General features: G+C 36.9%; 1 protein-coding gene across 4 annotated transcripts in view; it reads right to left on the bottom strand.

Annotated features, from left to right (window-relative positions):
• The window catches only part of if (inflated), a 175,750-nt gene that overhangs the window by 43,749 nt on the left and 107,525 nt on the right, over positions 1-24,476 (bottom strand). For all 4 annotated transcript variants that reach the window (XM_067784916.1, XM_067784919.1, XM_067784917.1 and 1 more), the window contains exons 4-5: positions 22,917-23,014; positions 1,338-1,464 (exon numbers count right to left, since the gene is read on the bottom strand). In XM_067784916.1, coding sequence (XP_067641017.1) covers positions 1,338-1,464; positions 22,917-23,014 — 225 coding nt within the window. The remainder of the gene's footprint in view (positions 1-1,337; positions 1,465-22,916; positions 23,015-24,476) is intronic.

The following is a 24,476-nucleotide window of genomic DNA, read 5'->3' as shown; positions in this document are numbered from 1 at the left end:
AGTTGTATTAAAACACATTAAACATTTCTTACTTCTCGCGATATATTTCGATCTCTTATCGGAAAAATAAAAATGCTTATTGAATTTTAATACACCTGACCGGCAGCCAGCTAAAAGAAAAATCTTCTAGAAGAATCAATAGGTGGCTTAAACACAAATACAGAACATTTATCAATTTATAAAAATTATCGATTATGTATCGATAAGATATCTACATTTTATTATAACGTTATCGATTTGTTATTTAAAAGTTATCGATTTTTCATAGTTAACGATTTGGTAGAAAAAACATTAGTTTTCTAGACGAATTTGGCACACGCACCTTTTTTTATGATTTCGGTACGCTTCAAAGCAATATCTGGCGAAAGGCGCTAGGCACGGCTACCACTGCTCAAAGGTTGGTATCTGTGCAGGGGACAACTACTGTAGGAAAAGTCTGCGTTGAACCCTGAACACCTACCTTGACACCAACTGTAACAGGACCTTAGATCCTGGAACAAAGCATTTTTCCAAGCAACTTTCACGCAGATCTGTTGACGCGTATGGTTAATTGTGAACTTGGCGTAGCGGGATGTAGATAACTTGTACCTTGGCTCGTCACCTACTTATGCTTGCTTTTGATGGGCTTCAATTCAGCTGAAAAAACGGTTGCTGTGAAGAGCGAGCCACGAATCTTTCAGATTGGGTGAATGGCAGATACTCTTCTGTATCCTATTTGGCTGCATAAAGGGGAAAGAGGCCATAAGGTCCTTTCAGTAGCAAAGTAGAAGTAGTGACTCACCTTATCCGGAACTGGGTCGGTTGTTTAATTAAATGAAGGTGTCGTTTTCATTACTATTATGTGGCATAATAATGGACCTTTATGTTGTCCCAATGAATCTTTCACAAACAAGGACTGCTCTTACTAAGCTAAAACCCAATATTTGCAACTTTTTAAAGCGGCAATCCAATTGGTATACAAACCTTCGGTATGAGAGATAGAGTGGAGAAATATAGTAAGAGTAAGAGTAGGAAAATAGTGAGAGGGAGAAGGAAAGTGAAATGAAAACGAAAAGGGGGTGGTGGGGGGAAGGGAGAGGGATAGGGAGATGGAGGGGTATATTAGGAGGAAAAGGAGAGGGAATAGGAGAGGGAGAGCGAAGAAAACTCTATCCGTATTTGATGTAGGCGTTCCCCTATCTCTAGTTTGGTTTTCAAAAACACCCCAACATAGCTAGAGAAAAAATGAAATGGGACGTTTTCAAATCAGCAGCAAAGATTGAAATTGACGTCCATTCAGCTGACGATATGCAATATATATATCATTTATATAAATAAATCAATTTGTATATACTCACTTGTGCGACATGGGGATACTTCATTGAAGTGTGTGAAATTTCGGGATGTAAAGCACGTACCGACTGGATCATAACGCAATGTTGAATTTGGTGTCATCGTATGGAAGACATAACGTGGAGCGCAGGCCTACAAAGAAACAAAATAAATAATATTAAAAATTATTACAAATCAGCATAAAAAAATGGTTGTCATAAATAAAAAATGAGGGAGCAGATTAAATTTAATTTCCATACATAAATTGCAAAAGAAATAATTTAAATAAAATAGACAGCACCTGCAATGCAAGCGATTTCGACTAACTAGCAATCGCGCACACACACACATACATAGACATTGGTCTCAAAGTCAATTGCAATGCCTAGAAGCTAGGGATTTCAATTTTTCTAACTTACTCATGATGTACGAGTATTTTCATTTCTTTTTCACATCCTCCTCTACAATAGATTTCTACAACTAAAATGTCACAAACTCTGTAGGCATTACATAAAATTGTTGGCATGTTTGTTTACTTATTTCTTTGAGCATATTGGGCAAATACAATTACTTTTACAAATTTATACAATACGAGTACGAGTACTTATACCAAAAGCGGTTGAAATACACAAAACGCTTACGTTACGCATCCACACCATATATGGGCCAAAATGAAAAATGAGCGAAATAAATAAAGCGAAAAACAAAAACAAATTTGTACAAAAAGATCCCATAGAAAGAAAGGCTTAAGCACTTATGCGTGTACAAATGTGAGAACACTCACACACACACGCACACACACACACACATACACCTATAGCCCTGCAAAAAATGCGATTAGTCTAGGCTGAATCCGAGATGCGTCGCACAGAAGTACGCGAGTTTTGATCTTTGTTTGAGCATATCCTATGAAGAGACTTATTGTACCCATTTATACCCGAAAGGGATCGATAGGACCAATCCCCTTTGTACTCATATGGAAAAATATGAACACTAGTTTATTTTCGGTTCAATAAAGACTCAAATAGGGATCTGTAAGTGCTGCCAAAATTCAAAATAAGTTTTGTATAAAAATGAAGTAAGTTGAGTTAGTAGTAGTAGAAGGTGGCGTTTATTATACTCAGTTGAGCAGAGCTCACAGAGTATATTAACTTTGATTGGATAACGGTTGGTTGTACAGGTATAAAGGAATCGAGATAGATATAGACTTCCATATATCAAAATCATCAGTATCGAAAAAAAATTCGATTTAGCCATGTCCGTCCGTCCGTCTGTCCGTTAACACGATAACTTGAGTAAATTTTGAGGTATCTTGATGAAATTTGGTATGTAGGTTTCTGGGCACTCATCTCAGATCGCTATTTAAAATGAACGATATCGGACAATAACCACGCCCACTTTTTCGATATCGAAAATTTCGAAAAATCAAAATAGTGCGATAATTCATTACCAAATACGGATTAAGCGATGAAACTTGGTAGGTGAGTTGAACTTATGACGCGGAATAGTAAACTAGTAAAATTTTGGACAACGGGCGTGGCACCGCCCACTTTTAAAAGAAGGTAATTTAAAACTTTTGCAAGCTGTAATTTGGCAGTCGTTGAAGATATCATGATGAAATTTGGCAGGAACGTTACTCTTATTACTATATGTCTGTTTAATAAAAATTAGCGAAATCGGAGAACGACCACGCCCACTTTTTAAAAAAAAATTTTTTTAATTCAAATTTTAAAAGAAAAGTTAATATCTTTACAGTATATAAGTAAATTATGTCAACATTCAACTCCAGTAATGATATGTTGCAACAAAATAAAAAATAGAAGAAAATTTCAAAATGGGCGTGGCTCCGCCCTTTTTCATTTAATTTGTCTAGGATACTTTTAATGCCATAAGTCCAACAAAAGTTTACCAATCCTTGTGAAATTTGGTAGGGGCTTAGATTCTGGGACGATAACTTATTTCTGTGAAAAAGGGGGAAATCGGTTTAAGCCACGCCCAGTTTTTATACACAGTCGGCCGTCTGGCCTTCCGCTCGGCCGTTAACACAATAACTTGAGCAAAATTCGATATATCTTTACTAAACTTAGTTCACGTACTTATCTGAACTCACTTTGTATTGGTGTAAAAAATGGACGAAATCCGACTATGACCACGCCCACTTTTTCGTTATCGAAAATTACCAAAAATGAAAAAAAATGCCATAATTATATACCAAATACGAAAAAAGGGATGAAACATGGTAATTGTATTGGTCTATTGACGCAAAATATAACTTTAGAAAAAAACTTGGTAAAATGGGTGTGACACCTACCATATTAAGTAGAAGAAAATGAAAAAGTTTTGCAGGGCGAAATCAAAAGCCCATGGAATCTTGGAAGGAATACTGTTCGTGGTATTACATATAAAAATAAATTAGCGGTACCCGACAGATGATGTTCTGGATCACCCTGGTCCACATTTTGGTCGATATCACGAAAACGCCTTCACATATACAACTAAGGGCCACTCCCTTTTAAAACCCTCATTAATACCTTTATTTTGATACCCATATCATACAAACACATTCTAGAGTCATCCCTGGTCCACGTTTATGGCGATATCTTGAAAAGGCGTCGATCTATAGAACTAAGGCCCACGGCCTTTTAAAACCCTCATTAATACCTTTAATTTGATACCCATATCGTACAAAAAAATTCTCGAGTCACCCCTGGCCCACCTTTATGGCGATATCTCGAAAAGGTGTCCACCTATAGAACTAAGGCCCACTCCTTTTCAAAATAATCATTAACACCTTTCATTTGATACCCATATCGTACAAACAAATTCTATAGTCACCCCTGGTCCACCTTTATGGCGATATCTTGAAAAGGCGTCCACCTATAAAACTAAGGCTCACGCCCTATTAAAATACTCATTAACACCTTTCATTTGATACCCATATCGTACAAACAAATTCTAGAGTCACCCCTGGTCCACCTTTATGGCGATATCTCGAAAAGGCGTCCACCTATAGAACTAAGGCCCACGCCCTTTTAAAATACTCATTAACACCTTTCATTTGATACCCATATTGTACAAACGCATTCTAGAGTCAACCCTGGTCCACTTTTATAACGATATTCCGAAAAAGCGTCCACCTATAGAACTAAGGCCCACTCCCTTTTAAAATACTCATTAACACCTTTCATTTGATACCCATTTAGTACAAACAAATTCTAAAGTCACCCCTGGTCCACCTTTATAGCGATATCTAGAAAAGGCGTCCACATATAGAACTAAGGCCCACGCCCTCTTAAAATACTCATTAACACCTTTCATTTGATACTCATATCGTACAAACAAATTCTAGAGTCGCCCCTGGTCCATCTTTATGGCGATATCTCGAAAAGGCGTCCATCTATAGAACTTAGGCCCACGCCCTTTTAAAATACTCATTAATACCTTTCATTTGATACCCATATCGTACAAAATAAATTCTAGAGTCAACCCTGGTCCACCTTTATGGCGATATCTCGAAAAGTTGTCCACCTATAGAACTTAGGCCCATTCCCTTTTAAAATTATCATTAACACATTTCATTTGATACCTATATCGTACAAACAAATTCTAGAGTCAGGCCTGGTCCATCTTTATGGCGATATCCCTAAATGGCGTACATCTATAGAACTATGGCCCACTTCCTCTTAAAATACTCTTTAATACGTTTCATTTGATTTACATGTCTTACAAACACATTCCCGGGTTACCCTAGGTTCTTTTTACAACATGGTGATTTTCCCTTACTTTGTCTCCACAGCTCTCAACTGAGTATGTAATGTTCGGTTACACCGGAACTTAGCCTTCCTTACTTGTTTTTTAAATGGTTTTATTTAGCTTGACTCTGTGTAGGTTTTTTATATTAAGGGATATTTAATAAAACAAAAATACTTGATTTTCCTCAAAGGAAACATTTGTTCAGCCCTTCAATTATGTACACAATTATCAGAACATGAAATATATACATATGTTAAGCCGCAAGGCGCCAAGTTCACTGTTGTGTATGATCCTGTATATCGATCCAAAATAATAATAATAATGTTTTTTGGCAGTATATATCCGGGAAGATTAAGCCCGCTTCTCTTCCAATATGTGGTGTGCTATTTCTAATTGTTCCCATTGGTTGATCATCCTAAACGTTTTTGACCGACTCCAAACGCATCTGCTAAGGCAGGTGATTTTTTTGCTGAGAAACTTTACATGGCAGAAAAAAAATTAAAGGGTGTGCCAAGCCGCCAAATCTATTTGATGTAAGTTGGCGTCCGCCGTGGTGTGATGGTAGCGTGCTCCGCAACAACAAAATCTTAGAAACAATTCTTTCAATTAAAAGAAAAATTTTTTAAGCGGGTCGCCCCTAGGCAGTGTTTGGAAAGCACTCCAAGTGTACTTCTGCCATGAAAAGCTTCTCAGTGAAAACTCATCTGCCTTGCATATGCCGTTCGGAGTAGGCATAAAATAAGTAGGTCCCGTCCGGCCATTTGAAAAATTAAAAGGAGCACGCCGAAAATTGGAAGAGAAGCTCGGCCTAAAATCTCTTCGGAGGTTATCGCGCCTTACATTTATTTTTATTTATTTTTTCAAAAAGGAATAAAGAATATTTTCCGAAAATTTAACCCTGACACTGGCATAATAATAATGTTAACTAATTCGAATCAGTCACCTGTAATCTTTTTTATTTTACTCATTTCGCTGCTTTTCTTTTTTAATATTTCTTAAAATGGGGCTACATAGATTTCAAACTGACTAATCCCAACTGTACCCGAAAGAGACTAAAGGCGATCAATTACGCCCGAATGTAGACAAAAGAGATCAATCGGAGGCCAAACTCTTTAGGGATTAAGCGCACGATTTTTTGCAGGGACATGCCTCATAGTGCACTGACTGCTGATCACATACGCTCCATTGAAGACGCGCGCGTCAGCTTGAAGTCGCGGCCGCTGCCAAGGGCAGTCAACACATGTGAGAAAAATTGTTTTCTTGTTTACCAATCACTTTGTGAGGCAAGCGAATAGAAGCATCAAGCAGCGGTGGTCGGGTTATTACTGGCTCGCGTTGGCTATCGCCTCACTGCTGCTTGCTGCTATCGAATACATTTCACCGCCTTCCTGCTGTTATCGTTGTTGTTATTCTTTTTTACTGAATTTTTAATACTTCATGTCTGAAAATATTTGGCAAAGCACTTTTTTGTCTGCTGCTATTTGGTATGCCGCCCTCCACACAAAAGCAGCAGCGCTTTAAAGGTGAGTGCTTAAACTGAAAATATAAATTCATTTTTTGTTTTTTTATTATTATTGTTTTTTTTTTGGTTGGAAGTGCTAGCGTACATGGCTGTCATGTTATGCGCTCACGTTGAATGCATTTAAGTGCAAATATAATATTTTCTACATCAAAAAAGTAAAATTGAAAGCAATAACTGAAATAGAACAGTCAGTCTGGGGAAAAGACGTTGATGGGCGAACAATACAGTACTGAGTGTGGTACAGTGTGTCCAATGTGAAGACCGGTTAAATAAAAATAATGTTTTACACTTAATCAGGTATTCAAACTTGATTTTATCTCATTTAGAAACAATTTTTCAACGAACTGTCGAAAAAATTATTTGCATCTATACAAGTGAAATATTTAAATATAACAGAAGACTTAGGAAACAAACTTGATTCGCACTTTAAGAAAAAAACAGTATATTGTGATGTGGGTGGATTTACATACATGAATAAGAAGAAGAAATTAAAGAACGGTATCAATATGAGAAGTAAACACAAAGATAACAAAGAGGAGGAGTAAACATCGGAAAATCAAAAAACTAAAGAAAGCGACAAAGAAATATTAAAAAGCAAAAGAGAAAAAGAAAAGCAAGACAAAAACAAGAGAAAAAGAAAAATGTTAAGGAAAAGAAAGAAGAAGGTTAAGAAAATAAAGATAAAGGAAAATAAATAGAGAGAGGAAAACAGAAAAATAAGCAGAAAGAAAAAATATGAAAAATAAAAACAGGAAGAATGGGAAAAAAATGAAAAAAGAAAAATAAAAAAGAGAAAGAAAACAAAAAAAAGGAAAAAGAGAATGAGAAAGAAAAAGAAAAAGAAAAGATTAAGAAGAAAGAAAACAAATAAAGAGAAGGAATATCAAAATAGAGAAACCGAAAGAAAAAAGGAAAGGAAAGAAAACAAATATAGAAAAAGGAAAGGTCAATACAGGGAAACCGAAAGAAAAGAAACACAGGTCAAAAAATAGAAAGAGAAAGAAAAAGAAGAAGAAAAACGGAGAATTTGTGCCGTACTTCTGTTTAATTGTTCCTACCAATTGACGGTGCGGGGCCAAAATTCTTTATGCCGACTCCAAATGGAAACTGCAAGTCAGACTTATTTTCGCTGAGAAACTTTTGTTGGCAGAAATACACTCGGATTGTAAGAAAAAACAAAAAATATGCATCTGAAAACCTGACGAGACTCGTGACCCAGACTCTGGGACAAACAAATTCATATTGGCGCAACGCAAACAGTGCCTTCACATAGGTCACCAGAAACTTTTAGCGATACAAATACCATAGAAGTACTTAAACGGTAGCTATGCAACATCTTCGCAGCAGAGGAGCAACTTTTTTTTTACACCTGGACTCAGAATTATGCCTGCTAAATGCATATTCAAATAAAGGATTTGTCATACTTTGCGGTAGTCAGATCGTACATAAGGCATTATGTTCAGTTAGGATTAACTCTTTGTAATCATTAAATATATGAAGATACTGAAACCCTAAATAGTCCCCGAGTTTGTGGATAGACTGACCAACCTGGCAACTTGTAACCTATACTTTTGATTTTGATTATGGGTAGATAGCAATAAGCAAGCTGACCACTTGCCCGGAGAAACAGTTTCGCAAAACAATGAGAATCTGCATGATAAAGTAAATTTCCTTACACAGAAGGATAAATAAAGCAATTTTGGAGACTCAAAAGTCACATACCTTGACTGGATTATTAGCCTCCTTCGATTCTGCAACAGTGCGCATGAGACTTCAGACTGCATCCTTCCTGAATGCAATGCCCCGGCGACGAATATCCTCAACGAAGGCAAAGTTAAGGCATAAACGTTTAACAAAATCGAACATCATTCTTAATTTCTTGAGGGTGGCAGGCTTATGTGAAGTACGCGGCTTAAGTAAATTGAGAAAAAATAGCACTAAATGGAATTGCCATAGGCCGCAATCCAACGCACTTGATAGCCTGAGAGATAGGACCAGGAAAAAAGGTGCTAAACAAACTTCTTGAAGTGCCTAATGTCCCACTAAATTTAAAAAGGGGATAAATAGTGTAAAACGATAGCACCCAATATTTCCAAGCTGAAGCTGTGCAACCCTAGTCTGGCGTATACCTTGCATGTCCTCGAGGATACCAATGGTTGGGTGTGAATAGCGATCCGGCGACACCTGAATTATTTCAGTGTCTCTCTTCGTACAACTTTTATACTCAGCTGAGCAGAGCTCACAGAGTATATTAATTTTCTTCGCATAATGGTAAAACGTAATGGCGAAAAAAGAAATTCATTTAGCCATGTCAGTCCGTCGGTCCGTCCGTCTGTACGTAAACACGATAACTTGAGTAAATTTTGAGGTATCTTAATGAAATTTGGTATGTAAGTTCCTGTGCACTCCTCTCTGATCGCTATTTAAAATGAACGAAATCGGACAATAACCACACCCACTTTTTCGATATCGAAAATTTCGAAAAACCGAAAAAGTGCGATAATTCATTAAAATACGGATAAAGCGATGAAACTTGGTAGGTGGGTTGATCTTATGACGCAGAATAGAAAGTTAGTAAAATTGTGCACAATGGGCGTGGCAAGTTTTGCAAGCTGTAATTTGGCAGCTGGATATGTATTGCTCGGTTACATCCGAACTTGGCTTTCCTTACTTGGTTGATGAGAGAACTTCTGGAACAATCATATTTTTGCCTTGCTTTGAATCTCTGGTCAGCAGCGAAGTTGAATGGTTGCCTTGATGAGTACCTTGTAACTAGTCATTATTTTTAAGAAATTTGCAATTTTTTTCTTCTGTTATAATGAAAACAAAAACACTGTGTTCTCTTGCTGATAAAAAATGTTCTTAAATAGTTAAGCTATAAGAATAAGTTGTTCACAGGACAACGCGAATTTGAGCCTCTTAACATCAAAATAACAACAATAAAAAATTGTTGAAAAAAAATCTAAAGTTATTTGCGCTTACGTAAAAACTTTACCTTTATTCAACATCTTTTTTATATATGGCACAAGAAGCTTAAGTCATATTGACCATTTGTGGCATAAAAGGTTAAAGCAAAAGGGCATTTACTCAGCACTTTAAAATAGTGTACTGTACTACATAGGCGAGTATGCACGTTGGTATATTTGTGAATATGGACTGCGGATGTCAGCGTGCTAAGGTAAGTAAGCGAAAAAAAGAACACATAGTATTTGACATAAGAAAAACAAAATAAAAATATAAATAAAAGAAATTTGCTCAGTTCTAAAAAAAAAATAAGTAAGGAAGGCTAAGTTCGGGTGTAACCGAACATTACATACTCAGTTGAGAGCTATGGAGACAAAAAAGGGAAAATCACCATGTAGGAAAATGAACCTAGGGTAACCCTGGAATGTGTTCGTATGACAATTGCATCAAATGGAAGGTATTAAAGAGTATTTTAAGAGGGAGTGGGCCTTAGTTCTATAGGTGGACGCCTTTTCGAGATATCGCCATTAAAGTGGACCAGGGGTGACTCTATAATGTGTTTGTACGATATGGATATCAAATTAAAGGTATTAATGAGGGTTTTAAGAGGGAGTGGTGGTAGTTGTATATGTGAAGGCGTTTTCGAAATATCGACCCAAATGTGGACCAGGGTGACCCAGATCATCATTTGTCGGGTACCGCTAATTTATTTATATTTGTAATACCACGAACATTATTCCTGCCAAGATTCCAAGGGCTTTTGATTTCGCCCTGCAGAACTTTTTCATTTTCTTCTACTTAATATGGTAGGTGCCACACCCATTTTACAAAGTTTTTTTCTAAAGTTATATTTTGCGTCAACAAACCAATCTAATTACCATGTTTCATCCCTTTTTTCGTATTTGGTATAGAATTATGGCATTTTTTTAATTTTTCGTAATTTTCTATATCGAAAAAGTGGGCGTGGTCATAGTCGGATTTCGGCCATTTTTCATACCAATACAAAGTGAGTTCAGATAATTACGTGAACTGAGTTTATATCGGTTTTTGCTCAAGTTATCGACAGATAGTATACTGTGTATAAAAACTGTGCGTGGCTTCAACCGATTTCGCCCTTTTGCACAGAAAACAGTTATCGTCCTAGAATCTAAGCCCCTACCAAATTTCACAAGGATTGGTAACTTTTTCTTCGACTTATAGCATTAATGTGGCGGAGCCACGCCCATTTTGAAATTTTCTTTAATTTTTGTATTTTGTTGCACCATATCATTACTGGATTTGAATGTTGACATAATTTACTTACATATATACTGTAAAGATATTAACTTTTTTTTTTTAATTTGACTTTAAATTTTTTTTTTAAGTGGGCGTGGTCGTTCTCCGATTTTGCTAATTTTTATTAAGAATACATATAGTAATAGGAGTAACGTTCCTGCCAAATTTCAACGACTGCCAAATTACAGCTTGCAAAACTTCTAAATTAATTTCTTTTAAAAGTGGACGGTGCCACGCCCATTGTCCAAAACTTTACTAATTTTCCATTCTGCGTCATAAGTTCAACTCACCTACCAAGTTTCATCGCTTTATCCGTCTTTGGTAATGAATTATCGCACTTTTTCGATTTTTCGAAATTTTCGATATCGAAAAAGTGGGCGTGGTTATAGTCCGATATCGTTCATTTTAAATAGCGATCTGAGATGAGTGCACAGGAACCTACATACCAAATTTCATCAAGATACCTTGAAATTTACTCAAGTTATCGTGTTAACGGACGGACGGACGGACGGACATGACTCAATCAAATTTTTTTTCGATACTGATGAATTTGATATATGGAAGTCTATATCTATCTCGATTCCTTTATACCTGTACAACCAACCGTTATCCAATCAAAGTTATTATACTCTGTGAGCTCTGCTCAACTGAGTATAATGAAGACCTACGATAAGTCCATAACAATGTGAAGATCAGCACACAGCCGTAAAAGAATATGAGCACAAGAAACACAGCTTTTATATGAATTTTAAATGTGCGCATGCGCACAAAAAACATTAAAGCACAATGGAGCAACAGCAGCAGCCGTTTAACAGAAAAGCATGCGCGATGGTCAACTAGTCTGGCTCCCCAGAAAAGGGAAGGCGAGTCGAGTCGTATCGAATTGAGTGGAAGATATATTGTACCGATTTGACCAATGGATTAAATATTTATTTGACAGATAAAGTTGAAATTCGCTTAAGCAAATAAAACAATAAAATAATGTGTAATAATAATAATATAATACAGTACAACAGAAAAAACAATCACTATAAAAATCAGCATAATTCGTTGGTAGCGATTGTGTTGTTGTAAGATTGTTTTTGATTTCGTTTCGTTTCTTGTACCTTATTTTACGTACGTCGAAAGAAGGAGTACTTTCATGCACGATCGATTCAAAAGGAGCTTCAACATTTAGGATCGTGATTTTTTGACTATTCAATTGAACAATGGGCACCATTTTTTTGTATTTAAAATCGATAGAGAGGACAAAGTACTTTGGAGTAAACAATAAATTTGTTTGGTTGTGTATTAAGCACAAAATTAAGGATGTTACTGAAGAGTTTTCCCAGTCCAGTTTTGTTTAAGTAAATGAAAAGCAAGATTACTGCTAAATGGTCGCACTTTGGATTGTGAATATTTGATAGTACCTATTAAGTAATATATTTTTCGTTATTTGTAGCCGCCGTCGGAGACTTCAAGTATTATCCTAAATCGGCTGACCCAAGATATGATCGGTGGGTCAGCCACCATGTTGGTCATCGCCTTTAAGGCATTTCGTTTTTCCACAAGGAACTTGAGGTTGTGTTTTGGTATGCAAAAAGGCTCCATATCATTAGAGAATCAAGTCAGTGGTAGTTGATGCCTTGAAAAACCTATTAAGGGGTCTTACTGTTAGTAAGTCGACATTTTTCTATGGTCTAATGGACTTGTATCAGACAGTACATAGTAAAAGGTGAGTGTAGCATTAAGGATCGAGTAAAGGTTCCATTGCCCTTGTCAATGAAAACGAATTAACTTTTTTAGTGTTTTTTGAGTCAAGGCAAGGCCGGGAGGCCCACTTAGGCCAATTGGTACATTGTTATACCACTGAATGAGCTAATGCCCCTCCTCCTTAAAATATATATAAAGCTGAACTAATTCCTCTTACTAGTGTGGAGCGCAGGATGCCTTCAATTGCAGCAGAGCGAAGCTCGGCTAAACAGCCTATAAAGTGCTTACTAAGACATCCTATTCCTGTTCCTCGACGGAAGTCAATCGTTAGGATTCCCATGTGTTCCCCATGTACTGCCATCAGGCAGTGTCCCTCAAAAATCCTGATCAATGGACTCAAGGAAAGATGATTGAGATTAATAAGGAACCAGATTTTGTTCTCATTTATGCGAGGCCAAGTTTGTCGACACGCCTCACAAGTGTGTTCCAGTGTTGGCATTGGCTTAGTCAGTAAGTACAGGTAAGAGTAGGAGCGATGTGCCTTAGCTGATTTGTATAGATCTGTCCAGTTACTATAATATCTAGTTGAACAGCAACACAGTTATGAGATATACTACTATGACTTGGCACCCATATCATCATTGTTTTGCATTGAGAGTCTAACGTCAAACTATTTCTACCTTCGATGAAGTGCCTTAAAAAGCTTTGTTCGATTCTTCACTGTCAGAATAAATTGCAGCTGACGTGCGACTCTTAGATATTAGCTATAAAGTAGCAGCCTATATGGCTAAAAGACGCTGTAGTGGCTCGCAACCTAATACTAAAGGGAACAAAAGGTCCTCTGTTGGGGGATGACAATTTGTTGGAGGGACGCAACAAATTAAATGGGGTTACACTGAAATGGCAGCCCTTGGTTGGGAAAAATCCCGAGGCGCTCCGGTACATGAAACCGGCTGCCTTGGGAAGCCATTTAATTTGTTAAAAGATCCTCGGAGTAGATACCACATTTACCCGCATTTCTCAATAGGTTTGAAACCAGCCGTATAAATGGTTGTGAGTTCTGAGTATGGAGTAGAAATATCTACACATATGTGTCGCTCTGGGTTTCGGATAGGGAATTTGTTGTCTAGAGGAAGAGTCGGAGTAGTACAATCAGTTGAAGAAAGTTTTATGAGATGGTTGGCTGCATAATGGATTTAGCCAAATCTCATGTACCTCTAGTGCAGGACTGCATTCAGTATCACCGCATTACAATTCGTTTGGACTTAATCGTACAGATTATTGAGAGAAGGTTGAGTATAACCTATAGAGCTTTTGTGGGCGTTTGCGACTCACCGTGCTGTTATTTTTTCAGTGGCAGTCACCAAACCGTAATGCCATAGAATGTGTGGCTTTAAACTCCATATTGTGTTGTAGAGGCGAAGAGGGCAGCTATAGTTTTAATGTTTTGCTTCGAAACCAAACATCTAGTGGTATGAAAAGTGAAGCTTTTTCTTGTTTCTAAGCATTAGTCATTTCTATGTCCTAATCTTACACTCGAATCTACTTTTGCTTGAACACTATTCTTAGAAATTACTTAAATCTATTGGCGTACATCTTAACTGCCACAGCAAGTCATTGCTCAATCAATTGCTGACTTACCACATTTCCCACATTTTAAACATTTGCCACATTTGCTACATTTGTTGTGTTGCAACTTGAATGGTTATCGGTATTCGATTACAGATTTTCAATTCGTTTTTCGTTTCTATGCGTTTGCATTTTACATTTTTCCTGTTCTTCAGACACAAAAGCATTTGTTGAAATTTTTACTGCATTTTCTATTATATATATATTTTTTTAACTGCTTCTTTTGTTTGTTTTACCGTAATCTTAATGCCCACCTTGGTTTGGAAAAGCCACAAATTAAGGCACAGAATTGACGTTTAGTATATGCCTCGTGTCAGATTAAGGTGTGCCAAGAATGCCGCATTGATTTCTTGATTTCTTTACAATATGCCCGCATTTACTCACTCACTCACATTTGATCTATGTATATATGTATGTACACCAGCGATCAGAAAATTAGCAGTTGCAATCATTTCAAATTCCAATTGTTTTTGTTTTATCGGCCTATTGATAAAAGATTCCAACTTCGAATTCGAGCTCAAGGCCTATGACGATATACAGTCTGAAAAATTGTCTATCTTCTATTCCAAATTAAAAACAAATTTTCAATTATAGACAAATTAAAAAAAAATAATAATTATCAAACCAATTAAAGGTTAGGTTGAACTGGCCGGTCAATAAAGACCTCACATAGGCTGAATGTGTCCATAGTGTTTAATAATTATAGGCCTTGAGCTCGAATACGAACCATCACTTCAAATTTCGTTAGTAAAATTTGCCTTTTTTCGATATTTAAAGAAAAAACTTCTTGGAATTTTCTAACCGAAACTATAAAAATCAATCTCAAAAACGTGTTCGGAAAAATTCGAAAATTCGAGAAATTTTTTCAGAGTAAAGAAAACCAAATGCGTGGCACGATTTATCTCCGAGCGGCTCTTCCATTTCCGCCGGTCTCCTTCGGAAAAAAATTGTAGAAAATCAATACGAGTGATGCGACCTGTAACTTGTACTTTGTTGAACCAAAATTTATTGGACTACAAAACTGCATACTCAAAAAATTTCAGAGAACACCAAATAAGAAGTTCGAAATTTTCGAATATTTGCGAAAAATTTGTTTGGGTACTTCGAAATTTTCGAAAAAATTTTTGAAACTGGTCAACGTGGTTTCAATTACATAATTCATACAAATTTCTTCTTAAAATATCAAAGATAAACAAATTTATTTAACTGAAAACATTTGATATAAATTGCCGCTGCTATTTTTCTGATCGCTGCTGTATATAAGTCTGTATGTATGTATAGCATAAAAGCTTAAACGTTTTTTAATTGTATAGTCATCGCTGGTTGTTGTTGGGGATATCTAAATTTATGTGCGAGCCAAAAATTTAATGGCGCCTTATATTTAATGAATTGACCTGCTTCATAGCGTACACCTTACTATATGTGTACATATGTGTGTGTCCATTAAATTCCTTAGTCTATTAATACTAAATTCTCTATATTTAATCGCCAATTAAGTTTGATTTTAATGCAATTTTATTTATTTGTTTGCCAGCTAGCACTCCGCACATGTAAATATGTATGCAGCTATGCAGAAATGATGTGGCAAGAATTAGCAACTCACTCGCCTTCAATGTTTCTAAATCACGCTATGGAGAAGGAATCACCTGGCTGTGTGTGTGTGTCAGGTGATGATGATGCCCTGCTGTGTTGCGCACTTTGTTTTGCTACCAATATTTATTGTTGTGATATGTAGCTTTTGACTCCAAATAAGTGACTCGTGGCGCACTTTAACCGAGGTAGGTGTGTTCTGTGATGAGTCGTGGCCTTCAAAAAAATTTATTGACAGCACAAAATCGATTTAATTTCGTTAAGGTTTATGGGTGGGCACACGTATTTGACATTTTATGGTGTGCATGTCTGTGTGTGTTTGACAATATTGCAAATTGAAGGTGTAAGTATAAGTATGCTTGTTAACTTTTGTTTACTCAATTAGTCATTTGATGTTTTGTAGGTCATTCTCGATTAAGTAGTTGCAACATTTTTGCAGGAACTCATTAAGGGTCACTAGTGCAACTTTACGGGTTTGAAGTCGATATGGAGATATAAATAATTTAGGTCAAGCTCGCAATGAAACTTTAAGTGAAGCAATTGATTTTTTATTTTGTAAAATAAAGAAAGGGAAAAGGCATGATTGAACATGCAGGCGTACTTCTAGAAAACTAATATTTTTAAGTTAACTAGAGCTCGCCTAGGGCTTGCAGCTAAAGCATAACAGCGGTAACTTTACAAAAACAAATAGTTCCGGGGTTTTTAGTAGGATTCCAATCGGTTACAACCGATACGCACAAGCTATCATTATCGATAGCGAGCTTTTATCATCGAGTTAACTTGTTAGTTTCTTATCGGTTTGTTATCAACGGGGTTCAGGTGTGTCATCTATTTTATATTGAATTGTATTGGTATCTGCGTCCGCCGTGGGTTGATGGTACCGTGCTCTGCATACCACACCGCAGATCCTTGGTTCAGGCCCCGGGCAAAGCAACATCAAAATTTTAGAAACAAGTTGTTTCAATTAGAAGATAATTTTTCTAAGCGGGGTCGTCACTCGGCAGATTTGGCAAGCACTCCGAGTGTATTTCTGCCATGAAAAGCTCTCAATGAAAACTCATCTGCCTTGCAGATGCTCTTCGAAGTCGGAATAAAACAAGTAGGTCCCGTTCCGCGAATTCGTAGGAAAAACAAGTAAGGAAGTCTAAGTTCGGGTAAAACCGAACGTAACATACCCAGCTGTACACTTGAAATGCTGTTCTTGTTTGTTTTGTGTACTTGTGTGCCACGCCCATTTTTTCGAAATTTGAAGTTTTTCTTATTTATTGTTATAAATCCACTTGGGAAATGAAATACCATTGACATAAAGCTCTTTTTTGCAAAGATATAGCTTATTTTATTCGCCCACGACCCTTCCAAAAATGAAGTGGGCTGTGCCACGCCCATTTTAAAATTTTTTTTCAAATTTTTATCAAGAGTCTCAATATCAGTTCACACGTCAAATTTCAACATTCTAGGTGTATTTATTTACTAAATAATCAAGTTTTTTGTGTTTTCCAAAATGTTATATATATAAAAAGTGGGCGTGGTTATCATCTGATTTCGCTCATTTTCAATACCAATATATTATGGGTCCATATAAGCTCGTGTACCAAATTTGGTGAATATATCTCAATATTTACTCAAGTTATCGTGTTAAGAGGCAGACGGACGGACGGACATGGCTCAATCAAATGTGTTTTCGATACTGATGATTTTATTATATAGAAGTCTATATCTATCTCAATTCCTCTATACATGTACAACCAACCATTATCCAATCAAAGTTATAATGCCCTGTGTACAAGTACAGCTGGGTATAATTAAAAGGATTGCGACGCGAATTGGAAGAGAGGCTCAGCCTAAAATTTCCCCGGAGGTTATCGCGCCTTACAATTTTATTTATTTTTTAATCGAATCTGCTTACTCACACATCGATGCGTCGAAATCGATACTATGCCGTATATAAATCGATAACTGTTCGAAATCTCTTTGATATTAAATCGGTGACTTCGATAAAAATCGATCATCCTAGATAATATATCGATAACTTGTCGATAACATAGCAATAACCTTTTTATAACAACAGCTAACTTTTCGATACCAAATCGATTACACACCGATAGGAAATCGATAAAACTTTAACTTTTCGAAAAGGTTTCGATACATTTTTGATAAATAAACGATGTTTTTTCAATAATAGATCTATAACTTTTCGATAAAAAACCGACAATTCGTCGATAAAAAGTTAATAACTTACCTAAAACAGAAATTGCTGACATAGTTTACATCAGATAAATATAACTTTAGAAAATCTTGCTTTGATTCATAGGCGTGAACGGTAGCACTGCTGGCATAATCTCTTTTATTATGGTAAATTTTCGTAAGACTCGAGCGCCCTCCCACTTTGCACCGTCAATTGCACAGCCTGCAGACTTTCCTTATAAGGGTCTGGCCATCTAATGTCCTTAACACCCATTCCGTGCTCGTCATCAGGAAAAATAGTTCTTACCCGAATCTGGTTATCATTTCAAACGGTTGTCATGTGGTGGATCTCAAGCCTGCTGTCTCAACAGTTGTACCAAAGATAAACGCTAATGCCTAGGAAGTTGGCATGCTGCAAGCGCTTTTAACCTGTGGCCTCTACATGTGTGCGTAGATGTAACCGCAAAAGATGCTGTCAGACTGACCAACATGTGGAAATTTACCAACTATGGGCATGCAAAGATATGAGAAGACATGGAAAGAGCAATGCTCTATAGTATCAAAACTGTCCCTACATCTGACATGGACAACATCACGTCAATGGAATACTTTCGGATAGGGAAGTAGAGTAGAGAGGAAGTAATGGTAGGGCTCAAAAATGGAAAACAGTCAATCTTACCGGCTCCCTAACACCTGCAGTATTTTCTAAGCCGATGATTGTTCCAGCCAGGTGTTAACAGAATAGTATTACTCCAGAGACCAATGTGATATTCTTTTTTTCCCAGCTCAGTTGTCTTGAGTGTATAATAATCTAATTTTTTCAAGTCAGAAGTTGCTTGGAAAATTCGAACCTCGATGGCATTGTTATAACAAAATAAAGTTGTCTATGTGTACGTAGCTTTATTTGCATCTAACGTCATTTAGAAAATAGGAGGATAAATCAAAATAAAAAGAAACGTCTAACATGAGCAGCTATTATTAAAGCTGGTCAAATCGTGGACGGATTTGTCCAAGTAAGTGAGTTTTTGATTAAGTGATCAAGTTTAAAATTACCACATAGATTTTTGATGTTGTGGCGGCGGCGGCGGCGACCTAGAGTACAGAAAATTATAAGGCGAGATCTTTTTAATGGGGACATTGTGGTGGCGGCGAACCTCCACGAATTAACGTAAGGTAGACATCTTTCAAGGCGATTGAAGGTAACATGGCGATGGTCAAAGGACATAAACCTGCATTCTTCGGATAGGATATCTCTACATCTGCCCTTGTTAGGTCCCTAGGAGTGTTATAAGCATAATTGACTTCGACCGGAAAGACAACTAAAGAAACAAAACGAGTTGGGCAGCTCTGTTTCAACATTTGTCAATAACATGAGGCAAAAAATATTTTAGGGCAACTAACTTTCTATGTACCAACCGTGACCATTGTGAGATCTAACCAGGTTTGGAAAAAAATAGCATGAACTTTCTTTCTCAAACTTAATAAATCTAATCCGATATTATTCTTACGGGCTTCATAACAGCATATTATGCTATCGCACAGATGCTAAGACGATGATAGACATGCGGAAGTTAGGTACATGGATCTTTCGTGCCTGCTTAAGTTCACATTGTTAAGCAACTTCCTTATTTTTGAAACTATAAGGAAGCAGGTTAGCAGAATTTGCCCACATCCGGAACTCACTAAATCAATTCGAAATAAACAATAATTTCTCCAAGTTTATGTGTGGTAGAATCCTATGCACGCTCTCTCAACCTAACTTAGTCTTACCATACCATGGTGAAACTCCCAAGTCTCAATCTGTTTCTGACACGACCTTCTAGGTGTAACAAAATGCATACGTTGCTCAGAGTGCAGTAACGAGTCGGAATTAAGCATGACCGCAGAACAGGAGAAGCAATACGATATCGCTTTACCTGCGAAGCCTCGCACAACCGCTTCCGGTTTATTTTTCATTCATGGCTGCCGCCGTGGTGTGATGGTAGCGTGCTCCGCCTACCACTTCGAAGATGTTGGTTCACGCCCCGGGCAAAGCAACATCAAATTTTTAGAAACAGGGTTTTTCAATTAGGAGAAATTTTTCTAAGGAGGGTCGTCAGTGAAAACTGATCTGCCTTGCAGATGCCGTTCGGAGTCGGCATAAAACGAATAGGTCCCGTCCCGCCAATTTGTAGGAACACTTAAAGAGGAGCACGACGCAAAATTGAAGAGAAGCTCGGCCTAAAATCTCTTCGGAGGTTATCGCGCCTTACATTCATTCATTTATTTATATATTTTGCATTCATAAATTTTGAATTATGTGGGTTAATTCCATGTAAATTTTTCTTGTTAAAAATTTTTGGGCTGCGTCATGCCACTACTCACTTTTTAATTCTAGCACCCGCCCACTAATTTTACATGTAAACAAACATACAAACAAATGTAAAGCTATACAAATGTCGATAACTAAACATACGTACAAATGTTCATTGGCATACAAACGTATCATGTCGACCGCCCGCGCTGATTGTTTTCCAAAAACTACTCTCGCATGCATTCTCATAGACGTATGTATATACATTAGGGTGTGTCGATTTGTATGGACGAAAGTTAACCGATATCGCACCATCGATTTTTCGATAGGATTTGGGCTCAGGAAAAAATGTTCCACTACGCATACCCAAAAAAATAATTTTGGAGCTTGCGAAATTCCATTTTTTTTTAATGTTTTCGACTTTTTTGACCTACTAAAAAAAATTTCATATGTATACCATGTCCGACCCAAAAATGTCCGCTGAAAACGTTGGCGATAACAGTTAAAAAAAATATTTTTTTTTTTATTTAATTTTAAATTTAATTAATTTTTTTAAAGAAAATTTTTTTTAGCAGGTCATGAAAACCCCCTTACAAAATAAAAGTCGAAAAAGTCAAAAAAATGAAATTTCGCAGGCTCGAAAATTATTTTTTGGGTATGCGTAGGGACCTTTTTTTCCTGAGCCCAAATCCTATCGAAAAATCGATGGCGCGATATCGGTTAATAAATCGACCCAGTCGAATATACATATTTAAACACACACACATGCTAATTCGAGCATGTTATGCGCCCACCCACTTACCAAAGGTTGATTGGCTTTACGCGCGCCCACTTATTCCCGTTAAATGGCAAACTTCTTTATTGACGTGATTTTCATGTTTCAGTTATATTTCTGTGTATTTTTAGTTTTTTTTTCTTTAAGCTGTCGCAAATACATTACAGCAGTTGTTGGTTTATTGACAACGATGATAATGGCCAACATACAACGGCAACTAAAAATCGAACAAATATGCACCACACATGTAAATATGTAAATATGTATGTGGTAAGTAATAAATAAACAAATTAACACGCACGTCATCGCGCTGCCACAAAAAAACAAATACTCGAAACTAGTTCAGCAGTTTGATGTTGGCCAGGTAATAATTGGTCGATGGTCACATACAATCTTAGAAACAAACACATACAAGCGCAATCAAATATTTATGCACGTTTGTATGCATGTATATATGTAGTTGGAGTTCATCGATATGACTAATCTTATGGCGCTTTTGTCTACCGCAACAAATCGCTTACTTGGCTCCCCGTGTTAAGCTCTGCTGTCGTTCGATTTTTTATACACAGCTGTATTTGTACACAAGGTATTGCAACTTTGATTGGATAACGGTTGGTTGTACAGATATAAAGTAATCGAGATAGATATAGACTTCCATATATCAAAATCATCAGTATCAGTATTTTATTAAGCCATGTCCGTCCGTCTGTTCGTCTGTCAGTATACGGGCTTATCTGGACCCAGAATAGATTGGTATTGAAAATGAGCGAAATCGGACGATAACCACTTTTTCGATAAAGAAAATTTAGAAAAAATGAGATAATTCAAAAACGAATACCGCTAAGCTAATAAAATTTGGTAGGTGGATTGGTTTTATGACGCAAAATATAAATTCCATATTTAGTATAAGAAAATTTGGAATTTTAAGAAGCCGTAAATGAAAAGCTGTTTTAGATATTACATTGAAGTTTAGCAGAGACGCTGTCCTTGCCAAATTATATAGACTGAGTGAAGATAATCAAAATCGGGTTAAAGACCACGCCCACTTTTCCCAAAGGTTTTTTAACACAGCCTTATAACACTGTTGACCACACAAAGCAAACAACAACAACGCTGGGTATTTAATGTTCGGCTTCACCCGAACTTAGACTTTCTTACTTGTTTTTGTTTTTTTTTTTGTATGCTTCCCAAACATTTTAGTCTCATTAAGAGTGAAAATGAAAGTGCAGCAAGGTGAGTTAAGTAAAGCAAAGTAAATAGCGTCGTTAAATTTCATCTTCTTATTTGTCAATGCCGTAAACCCAATTTACGCTTGCGCTCAAGGTTTTCATGCAAAAATAAAGTTTATAGTCGCGCTATTTATTCGGCTTTAACGTTTCTGGCGATATAATTTTCCTACAATTTAGTCACTGTAATAAAGTCACAAGTGCTGTATAATGCAGTACGGCGTTGCGCCATTGCGCTGGTTCGTGGCTCCAACGGTTTCATTAGCGCAAGTTACTTACAGAGATCTGTCCAAGGGCGAAATTTTGAAAACAATCATCTTATATATTAGCGAATTTCATATAAGCTTAACGGGTGCGATGAGAACGGCTCTGCTAATGCACTTAGTACCTAATTGAGAATATCTGCCCATCCTATTCGTATAGAGAAAGAGGCAACACTTGCTGCACTAAGACTTCAAAATATTTCTCAGCTAAACATCGTAAATATAAGAGGGCTTATGAGAGTTATACCCAAATCTTAAACTAAGTAATCATGGCGCAATTTCGTTGACAGGTTATCATAATTTACTAGCGCACAAAAAATTTCGATATCCCCCACCACTATTCGAATTTATTTTTATTTATTCTACAACATGTTCATTTTATTTTTATTGTGATCTAGTTTAGTTAAATTGCATTATGGTTTCAGTTAGTTTTACTTACCACAATTAAATCGTTGTTACGACTGGTGGACACTGTAGCGCCAAGCCATTGATAGGATTTTCGTTCGATAACTTCGCCATAAGTGTTGCGATGATTTCCTGTAAGATATGCAAATCAATTTAGTGATAAAATTTTACATTGAATTTCTCTTAATTACAAAGCGGGTTACATTGAAAGCTGTAAGCGCAATTAAGTTTAAAATTTTGTGGGGAGAGAGGTTGTGTCAAGGTAGTCTTTGAAAAAGCCACATTTAAGCGAATCTATTTGCTAATTTGTTGGAAGCTTAAAGTTGACTGTGTGTATCTTATGGAGGTGAAAATTTATTGATGAGATTTTTATTATTTCTCATAATGAATTGCTTATTACTTATGTAGCATAAATACTTTGATTGGCTGCTTTAACCTCCCGATGCCGGACAGATTTTTAACCGGTCACCGCCCCCAGATTCCCATGATGTATGTTACCTTTAAAGATTTTTTTAAATGTTTGGTTTAATACGATTATTATATAATTTGTTTAGTATTTGTCCAACGTCCAACTTTTCAAAAAAATAAATAAAGTAAGTCCAAAAAAGTTTACTAAATTTAACATTTCCGTCTAAATGAAGGCCATCGAATACACTCAGTCGAATGCAACACTGCTCCTGCTTATGTGCTCCATCCCCCTGTTCAGTTATATGATATTTTACTCGATTAAAGACAACTAAGCAGCCAGAGAGCTCTCAGACTCTTCTCAGACATCACCTTTGGCATTATTTATCCATTTCTTGTCTTTTCAGAGGACGTGGTTTATCGATAGCGACTGTTTGACCTTTTTTACGCCCAAGTGCTTACAGGTAAGTTCTTGAAGTCCCTGGAGTACTGCTGCTGCCGCAGGCTGTTTTAAAAACTTATATTTAGGGGTCTGTCTAGCTTCTCTTTGCCTTTTCCGTGATCTGAACCACCCGGTTGCAACTCTTAGTTAGTGGTAGCCTTTGTTTTCAACTTTATTACCACATTCATCTTAAACTTATTACTTGGCTTCTTTTGCTTCTCTTTGTCTTTGTTCTTGCATTCACTATAGTTTTAGCTTCGCTGCGCCGCCCCCCCCCCCCTAATATTTGGTTGTATCTCCTTTTTTCTGGGACGTTGGGCCAGCACACTGCCCTCAAGTATCCCAATGAAACCAAGCTAATCCTGTGCATGTATCCACACTACAAAGGTCCGTCATTAGCCACAACTCCACTGGGTGTAAAAACAGTTTAATAGCCACTTCTTCGCGTGCGCATTTCTATGGGCTCTCTCTCAGCTTGCTTCAATCGCGCCATAACTAGAAACGCCATTTTGCTCACAGCAACACAATACTCTATTTGCCTGAACATTAGGGGAACTAGGTTGCTCGTGGAAGTTTCCTCTAAAAAAACTGTGTGTACGGAGAGTCTTTCGCCGTGAAAACGAGGGCAATGTAACATTACGTGTTCTGCGTTTTCCGATTCGCTGCTACACTGTGGACAGAAAGGGTCCTTCTCTATCCTACACTTATTTATATATTCCTTGAAACCGCTGTGCCCACTCAATATCT

Source organism: Eurosta solidaginis, chromosome 4, assembly GCF_040869045.1.
Source record: "Eurosta solidaginis isolate ZX-2024a chromosome 4, ASM4086904v1, whole genome shotgun sequence".
NCBI lineage: Eukaryota > Metazoa > Arthropoda > Insecta > Diptera > Tephritidae > Eurosta > Eurosta solidaginis.
Note: the sequence above shows the minus strand (reverse complement) of the source record. Positions and strands in the feature narration are given on the sequence as shown.